The sequence below is a fragment of the Diabrotica undecimpunctata genome, chromosome 2 (genome assembly GCF_040954645.1).
Source record: "Diabrotica undecimpunctata isolate CICGRU chromosome 2, icDiaUnde3, whole genome shotgun sequence".
Taxonomy (NCBI): domain Eukaryota; kingdom Metazoa; phylum Arthropoda; class Insecta; order Coleoptera; family Chrysomelidae; genus Diabrotica; species Diabrotica undecimpunctata.
The window spans coordinates 114,781,609-114,808,422 of NC_092804.1; the positions used below are offsets into that span (position 1 = coordinate 114,781,609).

General features: G+C 30.9%; 1 protein-coding gene across 1 annotated transcript in view; it reads left to right on the forward strand.

Annotated features, from left to right (window-relative positions):
- Nucleotides 1-26,289, forward strand: part of LOC140433415 (uncharacterized) — a 31,846-nt gene extending 5,557 nt beyond the window's left edge. The window contains exons 2-5 of the mRNA XM_072521427.1: nucleotides 11,363-11,480; nucleotides 18,617-18,763; nucleotides 25,497-25,648; nucleotides 26,097-26,289. Coding sequence (XP_072377528.1) covers nucleotides 11,363-11,480; nucleotides 18,617-18,763; nucleotides 25,497-25,648; nucleotides 26,097-26,283 — 604 coding nt within the window. The 3' untranslated portion in view covers nucleotides 26,284-26,289. The remainder of the gene's footprint in view (nucleotides 1-11,362; nucleotides 11,481-18,616; nucleotides 18,764-25,496; nucleotides 25,649-26,096) is intronic.
- The last annotated feature ends 525 nt before the right edge of the window (nucleotides 26,290-26,814 follow it).

Consider the following 26,814-nt stretch of genomic DNA (forward strand, 5'->3'; position numbering starts at 1 on the left):
TAATAGAAATAATTGTTCATTTTCCATTTAAAAAATAAAACTTTTTTCCGAATTCATGGTTCACAAATTTCCATCAAAACTTTTTTCTTTATCTCTATGTATCACGAAAATGTTCAACTCCAGAACATGATAAGTAAATTGAAACTCCTGTATTTATATGTTATCATCCTATGTTTAATATCTTGCTGTCAGATAAATTTAATGGATTATACCATGTTTATCACTGTGTTTATTTATTAAGTTTAATTTTAAATACCTGACCGTTAAAATGTCTTTTGTCTTACTCTAATGATCTTTCAATAACATAAACATATTAATAAAGGTTTTTAATTAACAAATAATATTTTTTATTAGCAATAAATATATATTATTTTTATTAAACTTGTAATCGATATATACCTGTGTATATGTACTAACATGCACATTATAGTATATTATTGTATGCAGTTTTTATAAAAATAAATAGACACTCGTGTATATTTAAGCAAATAATAATGTGGCTCCTTAACTATGTAAGTTTTAAGTAGATTTTTATACATCTATATATTTTTTATGTTAAACTACACATCTTACTTTAAAAATTGATATTGGGTAGTTTATAATCATCTTCACTTTTGGATACAAGTTTTATACTTTGGATTTATGTCCTAACCAAAAAATGTTCAGTAATTTAAACTGTAATTTTAAAATTGTAGTTGCCAAGTTCACAAAAACTATATCAACATTACAGCGCCTGAAACTAATTTCTTGTGGCATTTCTCCACTGTCTAGTAAATTTATTGGGATTTAACTACAATTTTAATTGAAATTACGTTATGTTTGACGTTCTTTTTTAAACCAATAGCATATTCAACACCAAATACACTAAATATACAGGAGCTGTTGCACGCATTGCTGAATGATATAAACGATAAAGAAGAGACAATAACATTTACCATGGAAAAGGAATATAATAGCACACTGCTTTTCCTGGGTGTTTTACTCTCTAAGAACGATACTGGATATGAGACTCAGGTGTATAGAAAACCAACACACACCAACAGATATTTAAATTTCAAATCAAATCTCAATATTGATATTAAAAAGGGAATCATTAAATCCTTATATGACAGAGCCAAAGTTACTTGTTCTAACGAAAATTCATTCTTGGAGGAAAAAACATTTGTTAAGATCTGTTTTATTAAAAAATGATTTTTCAAGGAAGGAATTTTCAACAATCGACCGAATAGAACAGAACAACTTAGATCCTACAGCATACACAAGGAATGATTCGAGGAAAATAACAATACCATACATAAAAGGATTATCAGAAAAACTTAAAAGGATAGGAAATAAATACAACATTTCAACAACATTCAAAACAACAAATACATTATGATCTGTTTTGTGTAAAACCAAACCTAACAATGAACAAGAAAGGACAAAGAACTGCATTTATAAAATACCTTGTGAAAGCGATCAGTTTTATTTAGGTGAAACATCAAGACCATTAAATGTTAGAATAAGTGAACATCAATCTTATATTAAAAATAGAGAATTTGATAGATCCCAAATATGTAAACACGCATGGAATAATGAACATGGTTCGGGGAACAGAAACATGGAACAGGGTTCAATGGAATGATTCAAATATAGTCCTAAAAGAAACGGATATTAAAAAGAGAAAAATCAAAGAAGCGGCTCTAATGATGCTAAATGAGACCAATTGTGTCGCAAATTCCTCGTAAGAATGTAGTAGGATCTGGTTACCCATATTAAAAGACGAAGTCGGTAGCATAATAGAGGATACATCATTTATGTTTTTTAAATAACAAACTTATAAAATCTGAATTTGGCGTTTATTGAAAGTAAACTAAATGCACGACCAAATACTTACCATTTCGGGATAGTATTATGAGGTTTTTTCCTGGTTTTTCCATCATAATTTACTATGGAATCACTAACAGGAGATTTTTACTGTCATTATGGCATGTGTTTGTCTTTTTAAAGACGAATTACATGCTGATTTTTTCTGACGGATATTCTCAAGTTAAAGTTGATTTCATGTAATCGAATGAACTATCTTACAAGTAAAATCGTCCCTGGAACGCAACTCAACAATATTGGCAATATCATTTTAAAGTCGTCTACTTTAAAATGTATAATGTATGTCTGAATTGTCAATATAAATAGTCAGATAGTCAATTAAAAAAGTCAGAAAAAATTAAATTATTAGAAGATTTTTCACCAAGTAACAAAAAAACAAAATTTGTTTAATATACTAATGTTTGTATTTTGAGAAGGATTTCAGAAGTGGAAATTGAAACTTCAATGTACTTTAACTTTTAATTGTGGCTTATTTCCATTTTAATAGTAATTAATCTAACATGCTACAAGAAAATAGCTTCAGAACAATATTAAAAAAATATTTTAAACAAAACTAATGTATATTAAAGATATCTATAATTTACAAATATTTTCGATTATTATTATTATTTAAAATTATTCTCGTTGCTTTCGTCATATTTGCTTTTATCTCCCGTAGTTTTTTGGTACATATCTTCATTTGCCCCCCATTGGTATTTACATCACCTATTAAAATTTTAATATAATATTTTAGAATTTGATTATATATAAGTTCAATCTTACTATAGAATTCCTGTTTTACATTCTGGTCTTTCTTTTCTGAAGGAGTATTCACATTTATTAAACTTAATTTTCTATTTTTACTTAGTCTCAGCCTATAAATCCGTTCAGATATTGGCTCGAACTCCACTATCGTACTTTGTAACCGATAAATAATTATAAAACCCTCAACGTTCTCAACATTCGTTCTTCCCTACAACTATTGAAAAAGCTGTGTTTGTCTATCATTGGTACACTACTTTTCTTTTGTTTTGCTTCTTGCATTAGCAGGATATCCACTTTGTATTGTTTCATCACTGACACTATATGTTTTAAGTCGCCTGCTTCATAAGTGCTTTTAATGTTCCAGGAATATATGCGGATTGTACTTGGATGTCATAAATATTTCCTCATTTTCGTTGTTTTTTCGATTGATAATCTCTTCATATCTTCGTTAATTGCCATAGATTCATTATCCTTTGATCCATCCCCGCTGATCGGCTCTAGTTTGCTGGTGTGTCTAGCTCCCCTTTTTTTGTTCGGTTCCATCTCCATACTCTGATATCTATTGTAACCTTCCGAAACAACCTTTTTACTGTTTTACCTACTCTTCTGGTCAATTGTGCTTTTTTCTTTGTTTCCTCTTGCATTCGATTCTCCGTTATTATCAAGTCATCGTTTATGTAAATTTTTTCTTCTTTAAACTCTATTAATTTTCTTTTATTTCTCATTAGATTCTCCTTTTCTTCTTGATTTTCTAGCTATAGCAGACATGCTCTCTTCTAACTTAAGAGCTGATGTGATCCTTACCTGTATATTTAAGGTTTTCTCTATCATTTTCCCATGACCGATTTCAACACGTCCAGCTCATTAGCGTTTACATCCAAACCTGTTTACATTATTCTTTTTCTTCTCTTTCTCCAGGTACTCAAGTCTGGTACTTAATTCTCGAACTACCTTAATTTCTATTCACTTTCCTTTTAACAGCTTAATTTTATTACTTCAGTTTCTGATTTTCTACTCTTAATTTTTTAACTTTTTTGCATAAACTCTTTGCTCTCTTTTAATACCCTTCACGTCCAAGGCCAACTGTTTTAGTATCTCCGTCATTCCGTCTTTCATTTCGGCTCCACTTCCCTTTAGTGGCATTCTATCTACCTTTATACCTTTCATAAAGATCTTCTTCTTACCCTCTTTATATCCTCTTCGCATTCTCTTGTCCTCATCCGTCAGTTCGTCAGATGCCATTTTTACTTTTGCTCCGCTCTCCCCCAGTATTCAGTCGTTTCTGGAAGATAACGTAAAGAATTTCTGCCTAAAGAATTTTATTTACCTTATAGCCCAGTCTGGTTAAACAAAAATCATCGATTTCACGGCAAAATGTTTCGCAGATATCTGAAGCTTTTAAGACATAGGTGGGGGTTACTAGATGACGAATAGATAAACAGATACTCCTATTTTTACCTTGCGTCAGAATTTGATTTTTTATCTATAAGTTTTTTCCCTTATAATTAAAATAAACAATATTTATACCATTTTTTTATATCAAGAATATCTTTATTTTCCCGTTTTTTTAATTAAAATTGATAAATAATTTACGGAGATATTTGCAAAAAAGCAGTTTTTTTGCACTAATTTATAAATTTAATTAATTTTTTTATTAACAAAATAAAATGTTATTAATACATTTCAACATTGTGGAATTACCGTCCTTTAAATTTGTGCGAAATTTCCCCCCGATCGGTCAAATAGTTTAAAAGTTATTCAATTTGTTTATCCCTAGGACTAATGATTTAAACCATTGATCTTGCCCTATGAATGATGCTAGACACATTTAACAAATTTCATAGGATTCTTTAAGACTTAAACTATATCAGAAGTTAAATGCATATTGCGTTTTCATCGAAATTATTTACAAAATAAACGTCTGAAAAGGGGTAGGTTTATTACTTATAAACCATTGTAATAACTTACGTTGTACGTACAACCATTAGATAGCTGGTAAAAAAACTCACATTTAACAAAAAAAAATAAACCTGCTATGAACAATAGGAACGAAGTTAGCGACAATTTTTTTGTTAATTATATCTCCATTGTTTATAAACATTAAGAAGTAAAATTTGCACAAATTTTGAATGAAAATCTAAACTTTATATTGAATTTTATAGCTATAAAATTGATCCAATTTTTCGAAACTTAAAACCTTTCGAAACGAAGTTACTTTCGAAAGATCGACATAGGAAAGTGGAGGGGAAACTGTTTTAGCTCCTCGCTGCAAAATTTAATATTATGGTTACGGATTTATCATTCAAAAACTTCAACAGTTCTGTAGGAATTTCATCAGGTCCATTTGCTTTTCCATTTTTAGCGTTTCTTATTGCGTATTCTACTTCTTCTTTCAATATGTCTGGCCCAGTTGCATTGATTATCTGAGTTAAGTTGTTTCTATCGTCTTCAAATAATTCATTCAGGTATTCTGTCCATCTTTTTATTTTATTCTCTAGATCTACAATAAGATTTCCATCTTTGTCTTTAAGTTTACCTATTTGGCATTTCTTTATGCTTCGTGTTATCTCTTTTACTTTTTTGTGCATATTGAACGCATCGTACTTTTTCTCATAGGTTTCCATTTCTTCACATTGTTCTTTAATCTACTCCTCTTTGGCTTGTGTTATTATTTTTTTTATGTGTTTATTTATTTTTTTGTATTTGTCTGTGTAGTATGTGTCTAGTATATCTTGTGTCATCCACCCCTTATTCTTTGTTGTTGTTTTTGTAAGATGTTTCTTTCCTGCTGTTTGTATAGCTGTATTTATGTAGGTACTTTAATTTTTGGTTAACGTTGTTTGTATCGTTAATTTGTTGCTGCACTAAACGGAGGTTTTCATGTATTTCTTCTCCTGTTTCTTGTCGTCTATTTTTGTTTCTAAGTTTATTTAAATCTAGTGACTTTCTGTGTGGTCTTCTAATCTTTTTTGGTCTCGCCTCTATCACAGTAACTACCGGGTTATGATCTGAGCCTATATCAGCTCCTGGGTACGTCTTAGTACATTTAACAGCATTATGATATCTCCTTGCTATCATAATGTAGTCTATTTGATTTCTCACTATTTTTTCTTTGGTATGTTGTGGAGATGTCCATGTATATAACCGTCGAGGAGGTAATTTGAAAAAGGTATTTGTTATTACGAAGTCTTCACTTTGGCAAAATTGAATCAATCGATCTCCTCTGTCATTTCTGTTTCCAAGCCCATATTTTCCTACTTGTTCTCCTTACCTACCTTACCTTTACCCACCTTGGCATTAAGATCGCCCATTAATATGTTAATGTATGGAAAGACTGACTTAATAAGTGAAGACCAACAACCTGCAACAAAAAGGTTCAGACCTGACAGTGAAGTCGAATAAATAAACCAAATTTTAACTTTTAAACCAATGCATGTAAAGAAAATAAAAAAAAGTAACGTTCAATAAACATTGCAAAACTTAATAAGGCAAGTCATGAAAATATCGACTTATTTTATCAAAGCAGTAAGGCAGATTAGATTAATATTGTATATCATATTTGTAAGAAAAATAGAATAAAAATCAATATTGTTAATTATAAAAATACAAACAATTATAATTAATATAAGGAATATAATAATATAATGTATAAAAAATTACCTGTAATTTAATTTATAAAATATATAAGTATTATTACAATATTGATATAACATGAAAAAACATATGTTGATTTTCCGGGATTTTGCGAGATTTATGGGGGGTGAAAATTATGTCATCATTATTAATACTGCGACAAAATATTCGAGCAAATTAAAAAAAAAGTAAGTATTTAGGGTGAATTTCAAATGGACTCAATTTTTCCGAGTTTTCCCATATTTTCCGGCCAGTGGAAACTATGTAGTTATTCATATTTCGACGAGCTACCCCAGAATAAAAAAAGAGGCTTGCAGCTGCAAAGGAAGCCGAGATAATGTAAATTTTTCCTACATGTTGCAATTTGAAGTTCCGATGCCGAAAAAAAAAACGGAGCTGAAACAGATATCCTCTCCACTTTCCTATGTCGATCTTTCGAAAGTACCGTCATTTCGAAAAATTAGATAAATTTTATAGCTATAAGTTTCAATATAAAGTTTAGACTTTTATTCAAAATTTGTGCAAATTTGACTTCTTAATGTTTATAAACAATGGAGATATGAAGTTATTACAATTGTTTATAAGTAAAAAACATACCCCTTTTTCAAACGTTTATTTTGTAAATAATTTCGATGAAAACTCAATATGCATTTAACTTCTGAGATAGTCCAAGTCTTAAAGAAACCTATGAAATTTGCTGAATGTGTCTAGCATCATGCATAGGGCAAGCTCAATAGTTTAAATAATTAGCCTCAGGGATAAACAAATTAAATAACTTATAAAATATTTGACTGATCGGGGGGAAATTTCGCACAAATCTAAAAGATGGTAATTCCTTGATGTTTAAATGTATTAATACCATCTTATTTTGTTAATAAAAAGATTAATAAAATTTATAAATTAGTGCAAAAAAACTGCTTTTTTGCAAATATCTCTGTAAATTATTTATTAATTTTAATTAAAAAAACCGGAAAATAAAGATATTCTTGATATAAAAAAATGACATAAATACGGTTTATTTAAAATATAAGGGAAAAAATTTATAGACAAAAAATTAAATTGTGACCATAAATTATTGCTTAAAACGCAAGGTAAAACTAGGAGTATCTTTTCATCTATTCATCATCTAGTATCCCCCACCTATGTCTTAAAAGATTCAGATATCTGCGAAACATTTTTCCACCTTTTTTTCTTACCAGACTGGGCTATTACCTCTTAATTAGCTTGCTTATTGTGTATAATTATTGTTTTTAAATCGATACAAAAAAAACTCTGTTTCAACAATCACTATCTAACGCCGATTTTTGCAATTTATGTTTCGCGTATCGATGTTCGCGATAGTCTGAAATTCGGATTTTAACTAACACAGAGCCCCGTACACGTTCTTTACGTTCGACGACGCGACGGTGGGCCATGGAATGAATATTATTTTTGTAATCAAATATATAAATATTAAAAATGTATTTAAAAGAAAGAGAGAAATGCAAACAAAACAATTATTTTATAATTTCGTAATTTGAAATCTTTTAAATCTTAAATATTGGAAGATATTTGGATAATACCTACTCTGATTTTTTAAGTTTAAATTTCAAAGAGTGTTTTATTACTATTTGATATTGGTTGCACAGTAATTTTATTAATATTTAGTATTGTGTTTGTCTTTAAAGTTAGTTACTTTCGATATGTTTTAATAGACATACTTTATAAATGTTTTGGGTAGTCCGCAGTGACTTAAGTGATACATAAGTTCCACAAGCAGCTCTCCAGACTTCTAAAGCACCTCTGTAACAAAAACGTTTTAACATTTTTTAGTCCCTTGATCAAGGTATAGACATATTTGTCTGTGAAAGTGTCAGTGTTGAACATTAAAAAAATTGTTAAAGTTACAAAAGGATGAAATCCTACACAACATAAATCGGCAGCCTACCATAGCATGTTACAACATAGATTAAAAGAAAATCCGATGTCAAAATGTGTATATATTATATAAATTTATATTATATATAAATATAACCTAATTAATATACCATTATTAAGTATATATGTTTCCATTGACAGTGTGAATATTTTCTAAAAAATGCATATTTAATGCACATTTTCTAAAATAAATGCATATTTGCCTAAGTCTATTTATTACTTTCCCGATTTAAAAAAAAAGATCAAAATCTGATCACAGGAAACCACAAAAGTACAATTTTTGGAGCGAGTTGTGATTTTGATCTAACCGATTCACTTTTTTGTTTGGCTCTCCGCGGGGCTCCCCCACACTACTATTGATTATAACTTTAAAAAATCCCCCAGGTTCTCCTAGTTAACCGATTTCAATATTCCAAAGTGTGTTTTAAAGCTTGAGCATTTTTTTATAAGTAAAAAAATCGACTATTTGAAGTGCTTATTTTGAGAGCAGCGTAATTTTGCAAATTTCCAATTTTTTTGCGATCCTACATTGAAAAATTTGTATGCAAAAACTATTAAACCGATTCTAATGAAATTTAGCATATATTTCAGTCGTATTATCGTAAAACTCCATTTTTTGCATTTTTGTCCAAATTATTGCTATTTTTAAACAATAAACATTAAATTTTCATTTCCTAGCTTGTCAAATGTAGAATTAAAAGACGAAACTTTTACTTTTTATAATATTTTTTGTAGGAGAAATATCTCTAGATTTATAGGCAAAATATGGGTTTAAAAAGCATAAATTTTCGGTTTTTTTCAGATTTTGCCAAATAAAAAAGTAAGTACAATGTTTGAAAGCACTTTTTAGTTTGCTAGTTTAGTTTAGTTTAGTTCTACTACAGAGAGCCAGGGATGTCAACTGTGATGTGTATGCATGTTTCATTCATTTCGAGAAGGCATTTAGTAAAGTCCCACATGGAAAACTAATCTCACCTAAAAATATCAGGACTCGATTGTAAGGATATAAAACTGATCTCAAACTTATATCTCCAACAAACAGTGCGATTAGAAAATGAACTGTCCAAGATCTTCACAGTCGAAAAAGATGTTAGACAGGGTTGCATATTGTCACCGAAATTATTTAACATATACTCTGAATACATCTTTAGAGAGACCTTAGACGAATCAGAAGTTGCTGGCAGATAGTGCGCAGGGACTCCAAAGGATGATGGATAACATGTAACAAATACGGCCTAAAACTAAATTGCAAGAAGACAAAAATAATGATCATTAGTAAGAACATCAACATAAACGCTCACAAATTACAATAGGTGACACATCATTAAAAATAGTGAAAAAAATATGCTATTTGGGCTGCAATATTAAGGATACTTGGTATCACAGCTACGAAATAAAACCTTGTATTGAAAAAGCCAGAAGCTCTTTTAACAGCCTTAGGAAGATTCTCTGCAACCTATCTTTAGGTATCAATATACGCATAACAATTCATAGATGTTACGTCTTTGTGTCCTCCTCTATGGAGTAAAAAGCTGGGGCCTTACAGAAGATGCCAGAAAACGATTGAGGCATTTGAAATGTGGTGCTACCGACGTACGTTGAGGGTGTCATATATACACCACACAAGTAATATAACTTCTCCAGAGGCTAAGGACAGACAAAGAAATTATTAACACCGTAAAGAACAGATAATTGGCTTACTTCGGCCACATCATGCATAATAATAAATACCGACTTTTACAGTTGATTCTACAAGGCAAGATTGAGGGTAAGAGAGGCCCTGTACGTAGGCGTATATCCTGGCTGGCCAATTTTAGGAAGTGGACTGGTCTAAAAGTCAACTGATCTATTTCGAGCTGCTGTGAATAGAATAAGGTGGGTCAATGTAATAACACTGTGGGAAATCTATGACCTCAACATTAATATCACAAAAACGAAACTAATGATAATTAGCAGGCAATCCCATATACACGTACAGTTGAAAATAAACAGCCAACTAAACAGAGTTAAGAATTTTAAACATCTTGGAGCAACCTTAAGCAGTAAGTGGGACTTAGACGAAGAAGTGAGGATCTGAGTAGCAGTAGCCAAAAATACTTTTTGGGAAGATTTAATAACTATCTTTGTCAGCACGAAATTCATTTGGGTCTCCATATTAGTGTCTTAAATTGCTCCCTATGGCCTATAATAATGTATAGTTGTGAGACTTAATCACATTGAAGCGTTCGAGATGTGATGTCTCAAAAGGTTGCTATAATTCCATATGTCGACCATAATTAAATAGGTATTAAGAAGAGTTAATACTTAAAGAGGGCTTCCAAATATCACTAAACAGCGAAGGGTCTTATATTTAGCGAAAGATCTTTTAAAAACCCATTTTAATGGGTAAACTTATTGTCGGAGAGAACCAGGTCGCAAACAACAGTTTAGATACATAAGAAATTAGGCATCATACCTGATATCAGTACAACATTAAGAAGACTGAACGCCTATACGCTGAGTAGCGTACGGCACGAGAAGAAGAAGTTAGTTTTTACCCGTGTGTTATTTTTATATGAAATATGGTCATTTGTTATGTAGCACAATAAATGTGAGCTTACATATTTTTATTTCTATGTATGCTTATATATTTATGTTTCTTATTATTTTGTAAAGCCATCTGTTATAAACTGGACGTACTGTAGCCAATTGGCTTACTCTTCCATTCATCTTCGATTTACTTATAATGCCCATTCCAATATTCAGCTTACTGTGCCTGTTTGTACATATCTAGTTAATTGGTACCAATGTGTTCTTGTAGTCACTGAGCAGTCTCCAAAAAGTGTTTTAGTTTGTCTGCCACAGAGTCTGCAGCTTAAGTCTCCATGAAACAGTCCTACTTCATAGATATATAGTGGTGCTTATCTTCTATCATGCAACGTAGAGATGTCGAAACGTAACGTGTTCATGCGGGAAAGAATAAGTGGGAAAGGCAGTTATTTGGTCAGACTTTAATTTATAAAAGGGCCTTCTGGTAAAAAATTAATGGGAGAAACTGACGTTTAATGAACATGTTATAATTTTTATTTTAAGATATTACTTTATAAATAATTTTACTTACTATATAAATAAATAATATCTTATTGTATTAATAAATAATTGTGTGTAATAAATATCAAAATCTAAGCTAATGCCAAATATACATCTCACCATTTGGTTTTAGTTCTGGAAATATAACGGCAGAATTAAATGAGTTCTTGGATAAAGTTTTGGAAAACGTTGGAAATTACCTTATAAATCATGGATACGATCCATTCCCAATACCAGATACAGTTTTAAATGTAAGTTTCTTTCTTTCTTTTAAAATTGCATTAAAGGATTCAATATTTCAAACAATGAAGATTATATAATGAAATAGCTTACAATTTTACAAGAAAATGTAAAATTTTTCTTCCAGATGTGAAAAAAAACTATAGGCATTTCAAGGAATTTAGGCTTTTACTACCAATATTTTGTAATTTAACTGTATAATTAAGGATTGATGTAAAATCTTTAAAATTTTTTCAGAGTTGTTAGGACTGTATCAATAGGGTTAGTTATATATAGTTATACAGACAATAGTTTAATTAAGTTTATAAAAACTCTTTCCAATATTACTGCAGTAATATACACTTACGGTAGAATCATAAGCAGATATCACAAACGGTGTTGTTTCATATGAGTTAGATTTGTCTTTAGCGAATATAGGAGAAAAAAGCATCTCTGTTCTCTACGGGAACCAATAGGTAAGATAGGTGGATTTTTTGGAGGTTCAGGAAGACGCAGTATCACATCGGAGTTGTTGACAAAAGAAGAGTCTTCATTAGTAGGTATGAAATTTCTAGATGCTACGTACCATCAATTTTCTAGGACATTAAAAACTTTAGCTACAAAATGTTGCTTTATTTTTTTTGTAGCTAATTCTACTAAAACAAAATTATTACTGTTAATTTGATAATTTCCTTCATTTTCTTTGTCTTCCGCTCCTGCTATAATTTTCTTAAAAGACACTTCTTCTCCATCTGTTGACGAATCTTGCAGTGTAAAACTTACTTCACTTTCATCGCTACTTTCAGTTTTCTTTTTGTTTATTATTTTTATTTTAGGGATTTTTTCTGGTTCTTCTTCATTAAATACTTTCCGCTCTATCTTTCTTTCGCACTTTTTAAACTATTCTTGGGTTTTTGCCGATTTATATTGTTTTATTTGTTCTTTAACAGGTGCATCTGTTAAAATTGCAGTTCTTACCTTTCTTCTCTTCCTCTTGATTTCTTTTCTTGGTGCTGCCTTCGGCAAGGGCCTAATTTCGTGTGGAGAAACTGTAGTTCGGTTGTCTCGACTTCGTAGATATTATTTGCTAGCGGTTATTCTCATCGTTATTACCATCTTTACTACTTGCAATACTATTAGAAGGTTCTGGTTCGAACTGTTCAGGTTCAGGAAAACCTTTCACAATATTGTTAATCGAAAAAGCCTTCGAATATGCCGTTCCAATTATTTCGGAAATGTCGTAGATGCTTATAGGTTTTCCTGAATTATTTGTTAACCACTGATTTGAAGCTTCGTTAAAAAACGTTTTATATGGACTGGTTCTGTAAACTGGCTGTAGCTTGTGAGATATATGGAGCGGTATAGTTAATAGTACCACTCCATTATCTTTTGCCAAATTTATTGCAGAAACCGAGATATGTGATTCATGGTAGTCACATATAATAAGCACTTTGTCATTTATGGATGGCTTAACGTGAGCTATACAGTGTTTCAAATATATTACAAATAAATTTTCGGTTATCGAATTATTATATATTTTCGTATTATTTCAGACCCCTATTACTCCAGAAGGAATACCCTTTAGCATGTATTCCTTAAAGTGTACTTAAGGGAATATAAGCATAGCGGGCATATGAGATTTTTTGATGGGCAAGATTTTTTTAACGGTGTTACCTTGAGCTTGTCGTCTAATGCGATTCAAACTTGGTTTGACTGAAGACAGTATAGGCATTTCAGTTACAAAGACGTAACCACGATTAAATAATGGTCCAATTTCTACACTATAATTTTTTTATGTAAATTCATACTCTTCTTTCATGCGTTTTTTGATAGAAACAAAATGCTTTTTTACTTCTGTTGTAGCTACATTTGACACACGGATATGATTCGAAACGTATAAAACTTCATTTCCACAAGTTTTTAGCGTACCGTGAAATTTCTAGGTTTTCTCTTTGAGACATACCCAACTCACTACATCTTTGTTTATCCTGTGTTTTCTGTACTGATATCCATCTAAAATTGCAGGGTTTCTTTTTGTTGTTTCTATAATCTTGAGTTTAGACATATTACTCGGTAAAATTAAAATAGCACCCCAAATTATTTCTATTGAGGTAGACAAGCAGAATATTCGACAAGAAGTGAGGTTTTTGTTTGTTATATTTGTTTGTAATTGCCAATGGTAATAATATTTACAGGAGTAATTAAGTACAACACACAATTAAAGTAATTACCACTTTCGAATATTCCCCACTTTCTTATCCGGTAATAAATATTCTTCTGTGTCCAAGAAACCATAATTTCCTTGAACTATTAGTGGTCTTTTAAATTCATGGAACTGAATATTAGCTCTTTACAATATATACTTATTAAATTTTTAGTAACCTGTGAAATTCGTGAATATATCTTTAAAACCTATTTTAGGAAATAAGTATGCTCCATACATGTAACTAAAAAAAGAATGTTGCAAAACTGGACCGACAATGGTTGTTAGATAACTCACGAAAGGAAGTTCATTCTCACGATTTTTTTACTTCTTTTATTGTTATTTACCGATTATTGTAGTTGAAAATAATGTACGGAAATGCTTCTATTTCTTAACAATTTATTTACGTGAAGTGCTCCCTCCGCAAGTAGCCCCTATTCCAATACATCGACCTATGTTAACTTATGAAATACTTTATATCTATGTTTATATTCAGGAAATCTACACTATTCGCTGCCTTTCCTCGCTTAACCGTTTCCATCTCTCTCTGTTGTCCCATTCTCCATCGTTCATGCCTCTCTTACTCATGCGTCTCAACGTCTACTGTGTTCCTCCAGGATTTTCGGGGTCGTCCTCTTTTCCTCCTTCCTATGGGGCTCCATTCGGTTATTCTGTTTATCCATCTACTGTCGCTAGTTCTTTTTACATGTGCATACCACTTTAGTCTTTTTTGTTCTATATATGTATGTCTGTTTCTCTTGATGTTCTTTTCTTTATTTCGTCATTACTTCTCCTATCCATTCTTGTCACTCTGCAGCATCTTCGCAGGTAGTCCATCTCTGTTGCTACTATCTTACTGCTGTTTTTCTTATTTATGATCCAATTTTCCAATTTTCTAAGTAAGCCTTTTTTCCTTTAATGTTTAAGAGTTTAAACCTTACTACAGGGGTATTTTGTCCAGGAGTGGATACAAACTGGCCGAAGAAGAAGATATTGCTAACCACGGCAATTTTCTCTTGATAAATTTTTTTTTAGTTTTTGGTTCTTTTTTATTATAGCTTTTTAAAATATTTGCATCTTTTGTACTCCCATTGGAAAATAGTAAAGAATTTAAATTTTTTTATACAAGGTGTATATATTATAAAACTACCTTTTCGGGTTACATCACAAAATGATTTTGGATTTATAAGTGCAGTTATCAGGAATAGGGTAACGGGTACAGTAATTGGCCACATAAGGAATTGCCAATTGAATTAAAATTGTAAATTGGTATATTTTAAAGTGAAATATTTTGTAAGGGTTTTTTAATAGTAATGAAACATCATATTTTATAAAAACTCAGGTTATTTTAATCAGAAATAATAATGTATATCAAAAATTAACACAAATTTGAAAACTTACAGACCTACACAGTTATTGGCCATACAAACATAGTTATTGGCATATAGAATTACAGTCATTGGCCATTCATAAAATTCCTAATTTTCTTTTTTTGTTTGTACAGGTAAGGCACACAATACTATTCAAACTAAGTTTTTAATTTCTTGTTGTTTCTTTGCACAAGTACCAATATGGTAGCCTCTAACACAAAATAGACATTTTATTCCAACTTTTAATTTAGATATATTATAGGAACAAGAATAACACAATCCTGTATACAAAAGGTTATTTACAGGTGGGTTGGTGTCGTCTGATTGTTTCACCGTTATATCTGAGAGAAATTGTATTTTTTCATATTCTGGATACTTCTCAGTTTTAAAAAAGAATTTTCTTTTAGCCGACTCAACAGCACGTTTTTCTTTGCTGGTTTCCAAATTTGTACATTTGCTTTGGGATGTATTCTTCAAATTTGATGAATTCATATTATTGCAGACATCAAAAAATATGTTATCAATTGTGGGCAGATTAACATTTTCCTCTACATAATCAAGAAATTGGTTCCGTGACAATTCTTGTTTTTCTTTGAGGACAATAACATCTGGTATATGTACTCTAACTCCACTTTTCAAAGTAGTGCTTTTTATTGTATGATCAATAAGTGTGTCTGCTTTCAAAATATTTGTATCTGCAATATCAACTGTATTTACTGTAGCATTTTCTTTATTCTTCACAACAGTTTGACATTTTTTGCTCCCGGAATTGACTCTTGTGGCAATTTTTTTTTTATTACTTTCATTCAGGTTTCCTTGTTTTTTGACCTTTATTGTTTACTTTTGCGTCAAATCGCTTTAGTTTTCGTTCTTATTTTACTTATTCTGGTTTTTCTTTAATTTTATGTCTCTCTGCATTTTGACGATCTGATTAAAATTCTAATATTTTTGCGGCTCCAACTGTGTGTACAAAATCTTCATAGGTTATTGATTTTGTCATAGACATAGTGTGATTAATACCTTTATGTGGGTCTTTGATCTTTTCTAAACATTTGAAATAGTCTATTGCTTCAGGGTTCCATGGATACAATCTAGATGCTTTAATTAAGCCATTAATTATGGAATCTGCTTTTAATTGACTAATGGCTGTGTTTAGTAACAATGCAAAATTCTCTTTGGTAACTACTGAGTTCGGGTTTTCGTTTCTAAACTTTAATACTGCCCGGTTCCAATTTGCTTTTAATGGTTTAAATAGAGCAATATCTACAGGTTGTATAATTCTGGTCGCATTGGGATATAAGGCCACTAAAATAATTTGTAACTTTGAACATAATTCACTGGTTTGAATGGTTAAGTGAGTTTTATGTCCATCAACGAACAAAATGACTGAAAAATTAGTGTTTTTCGCAACTAGGTACTTATATAAGACGTTTCCTATGTATTCATAGAAATTTTCATTCTTCATCCATCCCGTATCGCTACATCCTATGCTTCAATCTCGTGGAACGGAATTTAGCAGATTGCTAGAAATTCGTCTATGAGGTAAATAATCATTAGTGCTGTTATTTCTTCAGATGCTGAAAAGTTAATCATAACTGTCAAATTAACTTTGGAGTGATGCTCTATTTGATATAAATTTTTGCTTCCCTTTACAGCCAACACTCGTTTATTTTTGGGACACAAGAAGAAGCAGGTTTCATCGCCATATAAAACACGTGAAGGGTCTTGAAGAATATTAATGTAACCTCTACGATTCAAGAATACGAAGTATTCTTGAACATCGGTGAACCATTTTTTTACATCTTTTTCAGACACAACTGAACTTGCTGCCATTACCGCTTCTGGAGTTCTCTCACTTAAATCTAGGTGTCGCTTTTAAAAGGATCTATACCAACCTCTTCCGGGCCGATTGTCAGTAAAAGGATTGGCACGTGGATTCGCGTCAAGAAAACCTTTAACCGAGTCTTGTATATCTTCCACTCCTACTGGAAAACCTTTGTCTTGGCATGTTATGATCCAATGCTTTAAACGATTCTCTTCCTCCAAACAAAGAATAGGATTGGGACCAAGGGTAGTTTTTTCATAAAATATTTCGCTTGCTCTAAACTGCAATGTTGCTCTTGGCACATTAAATTGTTCAGCGGCTTTTCGTTGGCTTATACTATTTTCTGTAGCCTGAAAAGCAGACTGAAGATCTTGTTCTGTATATTATTTGTGATACGTTTTACCTTTCCGGATATTTGGCATTTTTGATTCTAAAAATAAAAATCATTTCATAGTTCACTGTTAGCTACTATAAGGACGTTTCAAATTTGATTCAATATGCCCACATTAGCACTAATTTTATAACAACTCAAACAATTGTAATTTTATAAATACGAATCCGGACAAAAAATATATTCTTACTACACATTACAGTTATTGGCCACCCTGTGGTTTAGTGATTGGCAGTCGGCCAACCACTGGTTATTGCCTTAAAAAATAAAAAGTTTGAATATCTTATCTTGGACCAAACTAGACTAAAAAAGCCTAAATTATAATAAATATTTTAATTCAAAGTAGGTAGAGCAATTGGCCGGTAGGCCAATCATTATAACACGGACATATTTAAGATACAGTGCTTAGCCACTCAAATTTACCGCCAAAAATTCATAACGTTACTATTAAAACCACTGATAATGTAAGATGTACCCCACTAAATTGTCATAAAATATTAATATACCCAGATACATAATACTATTAGCCAAGATAACTCACCTCGTGAATAGCCTTCCTTAACAAATTCTTTAAAAAACTCTTAAAACTGGATGCACCTGTTAAGCTTCGAACAACACACGCCATAATAACTAAATAATATTAACTGAGAGAGATGATAGCTAGACCAAATATACAGCAATGTTGTCAAATTCAAATGCAAATAAATTTATTTCCTTATAGTTTCTGAAAATCTTAATATTTCGGATTTTTGTGAAAGTAGCCAATCACTAGTGACCGGCCAACAACTGTACCTGTTACCCTACATGAGTGAAGCTACTAAATATGTGGGTAAAAATCCTTTAAATGATGTTGTACTCATGAGTGAACATTGATTATTGTTATGAACTTTGTTAATTAATACATAATTAATTGTTTTTAAGTTTAAATATTGTACTTTTAAACAGAATAACATCATGTCAACGCAAAACTTCCAGGGATAGCCAACCCAAGAGAAGTTGCTATGAGGACCTATAGAGATACCTTCTCTTGGGTTGGCAACTCCTGGGAGTCTTGCGTTGCCATGATGTAAATCTGTTTAAAGCTACAACATTATTTAAATTTATCAACTGATATGTATTAATTAACAAAGTTAAGATGAAATAAAGTGTTTTTACCTACATATTTAGTGGCTTCACTCATGTATACCTGGTAACTGCACTGATAATGGACTTGTTAGTCTAAAAACATTCTGTGATGTAACCCAAAAGGGCAATTTTAGAATATATATTCTTTATCTTTTATGAAAGATTTCTTAAATAAAAGTTTTTATTATTCGTGTTATACAGCCAACTACAAGAATTTCAGTTTCTTGTGTAAAATATGTGTTCTTAATTTACAGCTTCCAATAACAGGATCCATTACGTTAAAAAAGGGATGGTTACGTGATCTGTCCATGATTAAAAGGTACAAAGATACTGATGTAGTTTACAGTTCAGCGGAGAAGAAACTAAAAATGATATTTTCACTTCAATTTGAAGAGTTGCAGGTAGGTTTGTGATATAAATTATAACATATAAAACTAAACAAATATTGTTTCCATGGTAAATTTGATTAATTGTTCTTTACAGTTATTGTCCTTTAAAAATTGGTTTACCTGGCCATTTGCTCTCATGGCCCAAGAGCACTTAACGTTTTCATGGACATTAACTGTAAAAAAGAATCAATCAAATTCATTATAGAAATATATATATATATATATATATATATATATATATATATATATATATATATATATATATATATGTAACGGCATGTCTCGCAAAACAGGAAAACGGAAAACAAAATAGATATATCGATGGAAGGCAATTGTATATACGTATTTCTGACTATTGGTCGTCTTGAGTACGGTGCAGCTAAGTTAGAAAGCTTTCTAGGTTTTCTAGAAAGGACCTAAGGACCACAGCATATGGCACCGGTTTGCCCGATATAGACCTTCACAGTTAATACATGGTATCTCGTAAACAACATGTGATTTTTTAAGTTTTGGAGTTTGTGCTTTTAATTTAGTGAAATATTTATATATATCGGACACACCAGTCAACTGCTTCAATCGAGAATTCGTTCTCATAAATATGACAAGAACAACGTCACTGCGCTCACATAACATGAAAATGAGAAGAAGCATAAATTTGACTTCGAAAACATCAAAATTTTAAAAACCGAACAAAACAAAAAGAAGAGGGAGATATACGAATCAATAGAAATAAAAAGAAATACCAACGCAATAAATGACAAAAAAGATACACAAAACCTAAATAAAATACATTTTAATCTAATTTAAATAATAATAAATATAACACCATAAAAAGCTCTTAAAGTCATAACATATCTCCACTTTAACTTTTTCGAAAACACCAATGATACGCCCATATAATAATAATTATACACTAATGACATTAAACCATGAGATATCAGATATTATCAACTTTTATTTGTCACTTCATTAATTTCTATGGAAAATAAAATCTAGTTCCACATGTAATATAATTTATTGAACCTAAACCCAAGAAATACTAATTTTATATTAAATATAGTAAAGGGTGATTCATTTAGAGGTACTTTTTTCAACAAGAAAAAACAATAAAAAAAATAAATTTTATTTGAAAATATTTATTATCATACAAAAGAACCATTCTTGACAATTACTTCTTAAAGATAATTTCTTTTAAATGTTGGCCATGACTACGGTTAAGTTGGTTCATTCTGAAGTTCCAATTCTCGATGACTCGTTCCAGCATTTCGATTGGTATTTCACCAATCACTCGAGTAATATTGGCCTCCAATGCCTCAATCGTATCTGGTTTATTCATATAATACTTTGGACTTTAAGTAGCCCCAAAAGAAAGAGTCTAGAGGTGAGATGTCACAGGATCTAGGCGGCCAATTCACTGGTCCAAAGCGTGAAATAATTTGTTCACCGAATCGTTCTCGCAGTAAAGCCATGCTTTCACGAGCTGTATGGTAAGTGGCGCCATCTTGTTGGAACCAAATGTCGCCGAGACCAATTCAATTCAATTTTAGGTACCAAATAGTCCGTTATCATGGCACGATAACGGTCTCCGTTCACAGTAACATTCTGGCCGGCCTCTGTTTTAAAGAAATATGGACCAACGATTCCACCAGCCCATAAAACATACCAAACAGTTGTTTTTTCAGGGTGTAATGGCAACTCTTGAACCTCTTTGGGTTGTTCAACACCCCAAATATGGGCATTTTGTTTATTAACGTACTTATTAAGCCAAAAATGGGCCTCATCTGAAAACAAAATTTTTCTCGAAAACAGTGGATCTTCTGAAAGCATATCAAGAGCCAATCGACTCAAACGGTGATGACTCGTAGGTAAGGTAGGCCAGCTTCAGCTCTTCCACTAATTGAATTTTGTATGCTTTTAAACCAAGATCCTTACGTAAAATACGCCAAGTTGTTGCATATGACAAGCCAAGCTGTTGAGAACGGCGACGAATCGATTCTTCATTATTTTCGAGTACACTATCCGTTACCGCCGCTATATTTTCTTCAGTACTTGCTGAATGTGGTCTATTTGGTCGCGTGTTATCCAATAATGAAAACTGGGTTTCAAACTTACTAATCGTAAAGCGAATTGTACGTTCGGTAGGCCGATTATATGGACCATAAATTGCTCTAAGCGCACGAAACACATTCCTCACAGAACTCCGATTTTCAAAATACAACTTAATAATTTCTAGACGCTGTGTCGGGCTAAGTCTTTCCATCAGGCAATGTCAAACAATACTGAACAAAAGCGAAATGTCAGGGTGACAGTATTCATGTACGAACTCCAAGCAAATCCCCACCAAAAAAAGTACCTCTAAATGAATCACCCTTCATATATATATTATATATATATATATATATATATATATATATATATATATATATATATATATATATATATATTATATATATATATATATATACATATATATATATATATATATTATACATATATATAATATATATATATATATTATATATATATATATATATATATATTATATATATAGTTATATATAATAAACTAAGGTACACTCGAAGAGTGGTGGGTTTTTCGGTCAAAGTGGAGAAATAAAAGACAAAGAAGGTGGCTACTTCATCTATTTATTGAAGACGTTTCGCTTTCTGTTCAGAAAGCATCATCAGTTCATCTAAAAAGAACAATATGAAACCAAACATCCATAGAGAAGTTACAATAAAAGTGTGTTACCTTACAAAGACATGTAGCAGTCAATAATGTTAAAAATATGAAAAAGCTTACGAAACTGGACATTTAGAGTTAAAGTTGTATAAAACAATTAATTGAAACTAGGTATAGTTTGCATTTAACAAAATTATTAACGATCAAAAAACGAAAACTGCAATACTTGGGACACATTACAAGAGGCGGAAGATATGAACTGCTTGGAATAATTATGCAAGGGAAAATAGCAGGAAAAAGGTCCATAGGAAGAAGACGAAACTCCTGGCTAAAGAATCTACGGGAATGGTATAGCTGTAGCAGCAACGAATTGTTTCGGTCAGCAGTTTCGAAAATACGTATAGCCCTGATGATCGCCAACCTTCGGAACAAAGATGGCACTTGAAGAAGAAGATAGTTTGCAATTTAACAAAATTAGCACAGCAAAAGAACATGTGATAAACATACATGTATATAAAAAAGTTATTATAAAAACTTAAGTAAAAAATATTAAGGTTTATTTTAAAGTGTAAAGAACTAGAAAGATCATGAGAATGCACTTCCAACAATTTATTTAATCAATTAGATTTTAATTTTAACTTTAGGTAACATTATAAGTTATTTAAGATTAATATAGTAATAAAGATAAAATGAAGTTACCAGTCTTAAGCTTACTGAATCTCGCAGGTAAATGAATTTACAGGTTTAACACCCACGCACACAACGTGAATAGATATGGCCTTGAGGTCAAAATGACAAAAACCGCAAGGCAAACTACCAACCTCTATATAATAGGGCGGTATATTCAAAGAATGTGATAAATTTGGTTGACAACTTGTCGTTAAAAAGCCAAACAATGAAAGGAAAAGGTGGTTAAGATCACCATTTACCCTACAGTGATTGATTTGTCAACAAAGAGCAAAGCATGCGAGGTCAATCCAAAATATCATATATTATAATATTATGACGTCACTGGTTAGCCAGCCAACAGGTGAAGATTAATACAACTTCCACAGTCCAAAGGTTTAAAACATTTGGGACCGTAATGAAAAAGATTCTATGAATCAATTTCAGTTTAAAATTTTATCAAACAAGTTCATCAAAAGGAACAATTACTTAATTATGTAAAAGTGATATTGACAAATAGTTAATAAAATGTAAGTTGATAAATCTAAGTTAAGGAAAGAATAATTTATTTTATTTTATTTTTATTTAAATTTATTATATGAAAATGTGATAAAAAAAAACCCATTGTGGGACAAAATTTAAGAAGTAAACAACATATCAAGCCTAATTCTGCAAAATTAATGCATGATAAATTTGGCTCAAATTACTAATGTCGGTTCTCTTATTAAGGGTATTTGGATGTTTTAATATTGAACACATTTCTAAAAACTGTCTTTTAACGAGATTGCGTTCAGTGCCAAGAATTTTAACTTCATTAAAGTTTACTTCGTGCTTAGTGTTAATAGCATGTTGGGCAAGAGCACAAGTATGCTTAGATAAATTAATATCACTGCGGTGTGTCGTAAGACGCCCTCTCAGTGATCTCCCTGTCTGACCGATGTAACATGAGTCACACTCAGCACAAGGTATATGATATATTACATTAACTTGTTCCAGAGGGGACAGAGGTGTTTTAGTTTTAGAAAACAAATTCCTGACAGTCTTAGCATTCTTAATTGCAATTTTAACCGGTACGTTGTTATGTTTGTACAGTTTAACGAGTTTCTCAGTAACTTGAGGAAAATAAGCTAACGATGAGTAATGGGTAGTTGGATTCCCAAGTACAGTATTAGGCAGAACAGTGTTGTTAATTGAATTATTTGATATTATTCTAAGTTGGTCACCATTGGGTATGTCATTTAAAGAAGAACCATAGCTTTGAACGAAAAGGTATTTATTAATAAGGGAGGATGGATAGGAATTCTCAATCAGAATATTCTTAAGTAATTGAAGGGATTCCCTTCGATTAATCGGATATGTCAGTCTATTTAGCCTGCAGCTTAAAGCTTTAATAAGGTTTAATTTATATTTAAAGGGATGACAAGAGTGGTAGTTGAGAAACCTATTAGAGGCCATTGGTTTCCTGTACCAACTTGTAGTTAGGGTGTTCTAATGACACGCATGTCTAAGAAGAGAATACTATTTGTGTTAGAGTCCTCAAGTTCAACAGTGAACTGTAAATGAGGATCAAACTCATTGAATAAAGACAAGGTGGCCTGAATATTGTCTGGAGGTAAGGCTAGTAATAAGTCATCAACATACCGTTTAATAAAAGGGATTTGGAAATCTAAAAGACCCAAACGGTCAGATACTAAATCATCCAGTACATAACTAACCAGGATGGGAGAGATTGAGGAACCCATAGGTGTCCCAAAAATTTGAAGGTAATATTTGTCGTTGAAGACCAAAAAATTAGTGTCAAATATTAATTGTAAAAGTTCTGCAAATACATCCCAGGATACAGGACAGTTTGGTTGGATGGAGTTCCAGTGATTTCTTAAGGAGGTAATAACGCTAGAAAGACGTAAATTAGTGAAAAGAGATACCACATCAAAACTCACTAAAATGTAGCCTCGTGGAAGTTCAAAATTATTAATAAATTCACTAAAATGAAAAGAATCAACAATATTAAAGTTGTTATTATAATTATAAGATTTAGATAAGATGTCAGTTAAAAATTTTGCAATATTAGTGTTTGGTGAATCAATGGAGGAAACAATTGGCCTCATGCTCAATGTGGGCTTATGTATTTTAGTTAGACAATAAAATCTGGGAGCATATCCATCATAATTATGTAAAAATTTTGCAAGTGGTTGATCTATGATCTTTATATTTTTTAAGTGTGTAATGAATTTATTTATTTTATTTGTAAATTTAGAGCAAGGGTTGGTAGAAAGAGGTTGATATTATCTATCATCATCTAACAACGATTGACTGAGGTTAAGATATTGATCTCTATCCATGAGGACAGTGGCATTTCCTTTATCACTTGTAAGAACGAGAAGATTAGGGTGAGTTTTTAAAAACGATACCGTCTCCCTGTAAATCTTATCTAACTCCGATATGGGTTGTCTAGGGCGATTAGAATAGTTCAACAGAATATTATTGGAAGAAGACCTAAGAGATAAAAGATCAGAATTGTCAGCATGTGACAAAATATTTTCCACATCTGCTAAAATTCTACTAACAGAGTAATCTCTGAAAGTTGGCTGTAAGCCAAATTTGGGGCCCAAAGATAACAACTTGAGAATGTCCTGAGGAACCTCAGTACTAGATAGATTTTTAATCCACTTCGGATTAAATGGAATTTTTTTAAACTGGGGAGTGTCTAAGTTATTAAGCTTCTTACGAAGGTGCGCCATGGATTTATGATATACAAAATTAAATTTCTTATGTAAAGATGACTCAAAAGTGTCCAACCAATTGTCTGGAAGGTGATTATCAAGAAAAGAAGTGACATTATTGATTTGAGAAATAATAAATTTAATATCAGTGTGAACCTTAGAAATATGGAAATTAAGTAATCGTGCCCTCACCTGTCTGTTTAATGCCTGGCTTCTGCGGAAAATATATATATATATATATATATATATATATATATATATATATATATATATATATAAATATATATATATATATATATATATAAATATATATATATATATATATATATATATATATATATATATATATATATATATATTTATCACATTTATATTCCTAACCAGAAGTAACGGTAGATTCACTGAAAAGTTGAATTATTTGGAAAATATAAGTAATTACATGAAAATACAAAATAATATGTTTAATTTCATATAGTTATTTGTGAATTATAAATAAAGTCGGATAATTTGAATTGTTTTGAATGGCATCTTATAAAGCACATCGGAATTTTTAAAAACTTTAAATGTGATTATCAGATGATTTCGAATCGGTATCAAAAAAAGTCGAGTGACAATGTATGTAATTACACTCTTAAAATAGTTCTATCTAAGTAATTCTCAAATAATTTTTGCAGTTTGTTTACCACTACATTACAAACTATCTTCTATTAACAATAGAGGGCGATGTAGAAGGAAAAATTGAGAACGTGATAATACAAGCAGCATTAAATTTTGATTTTAACACCTACAATGCAACTCTTGACAATTTTGATATTATGAATACAGGGTAAGTAACACATTTTAAATATAGATAATCTGAAATTACTGTACTATAATTAATACTTTAACTGCAATGACTATTTTCAAATATTTTGGAATCGGATAGTTCTACTTCAAATAGAAAAAATCACAATTTCTGTTTAAGATAACCAACCATAATTTCGATATATTTTCTTGTTTTACTTTTATAAACCTGTTTTCGTTTATAAAATCAAAAAGTACATCATCAATAGACTCAAATTGCTTGAATCAGTTTCCCATTAAACTGTTTAGTTATTTACTACTTTTAATGGGAATAAGCCACAATTTAAGTTTAAAATAAGTTTATTTTTTTAGGTTTCGATTTTTATTTAGTTAGTGTTTATACTGTTTCACTCTTTTTTATATCAAAGAGAGATAAATTATGTTTTCTAATTCAATGACTAATTAGTAAATATGAACATTTTTTCTTTTAGATCTATCGACATTCACTTTTCTGGAAATGATTTAATTGACTGGTTAACCAATATCATGACAGGAGTGGTAACTGCGTTTTTACATCCACTTATTTTATCGATAATTGAAAATGTTTTTAAAGGTACTTTGAATGATCTTGTCAATGCTGTAAATGAAATCATTCACGGAATATTACATCTTATTTAAGCTTAACCTATCGTTTTATTTATCTTTCTATAATACATAATATAAATCTATATATATATATATGTATATATATATATATATATATATATATATATATATATATCTATATATATATATATGTATATATATATATATATATATATATATATATATACATATACATACAACGACCTAAGGGTCTATCCGTCATCAGAGAGAGTTTGTAAGAAGACCCAAACTAAATCAAAACGCACCGACTACTCTGGAAATTATAGGAAAAATAATTACCAGAGTATGCTACTAGAGACCTCTAGTGAGGATAGATGAAGTTAAATGTGTCGATAGCAATTAAAGTAAACTGTATACCCAAGCTTAATCAAGCCATTCAGAGCGATGCTGGGAATATTTATATTCCACTATGCATCAACAATTTACCCATATACATTACCATCATTCTTGTATTCATTGCGTCGAGTAAGAACGATAAATATACGAAGACGGTTGCGTTTCGATTTAATTTGAGTCTCTTACCACTCCCTAACACGTGTTTCT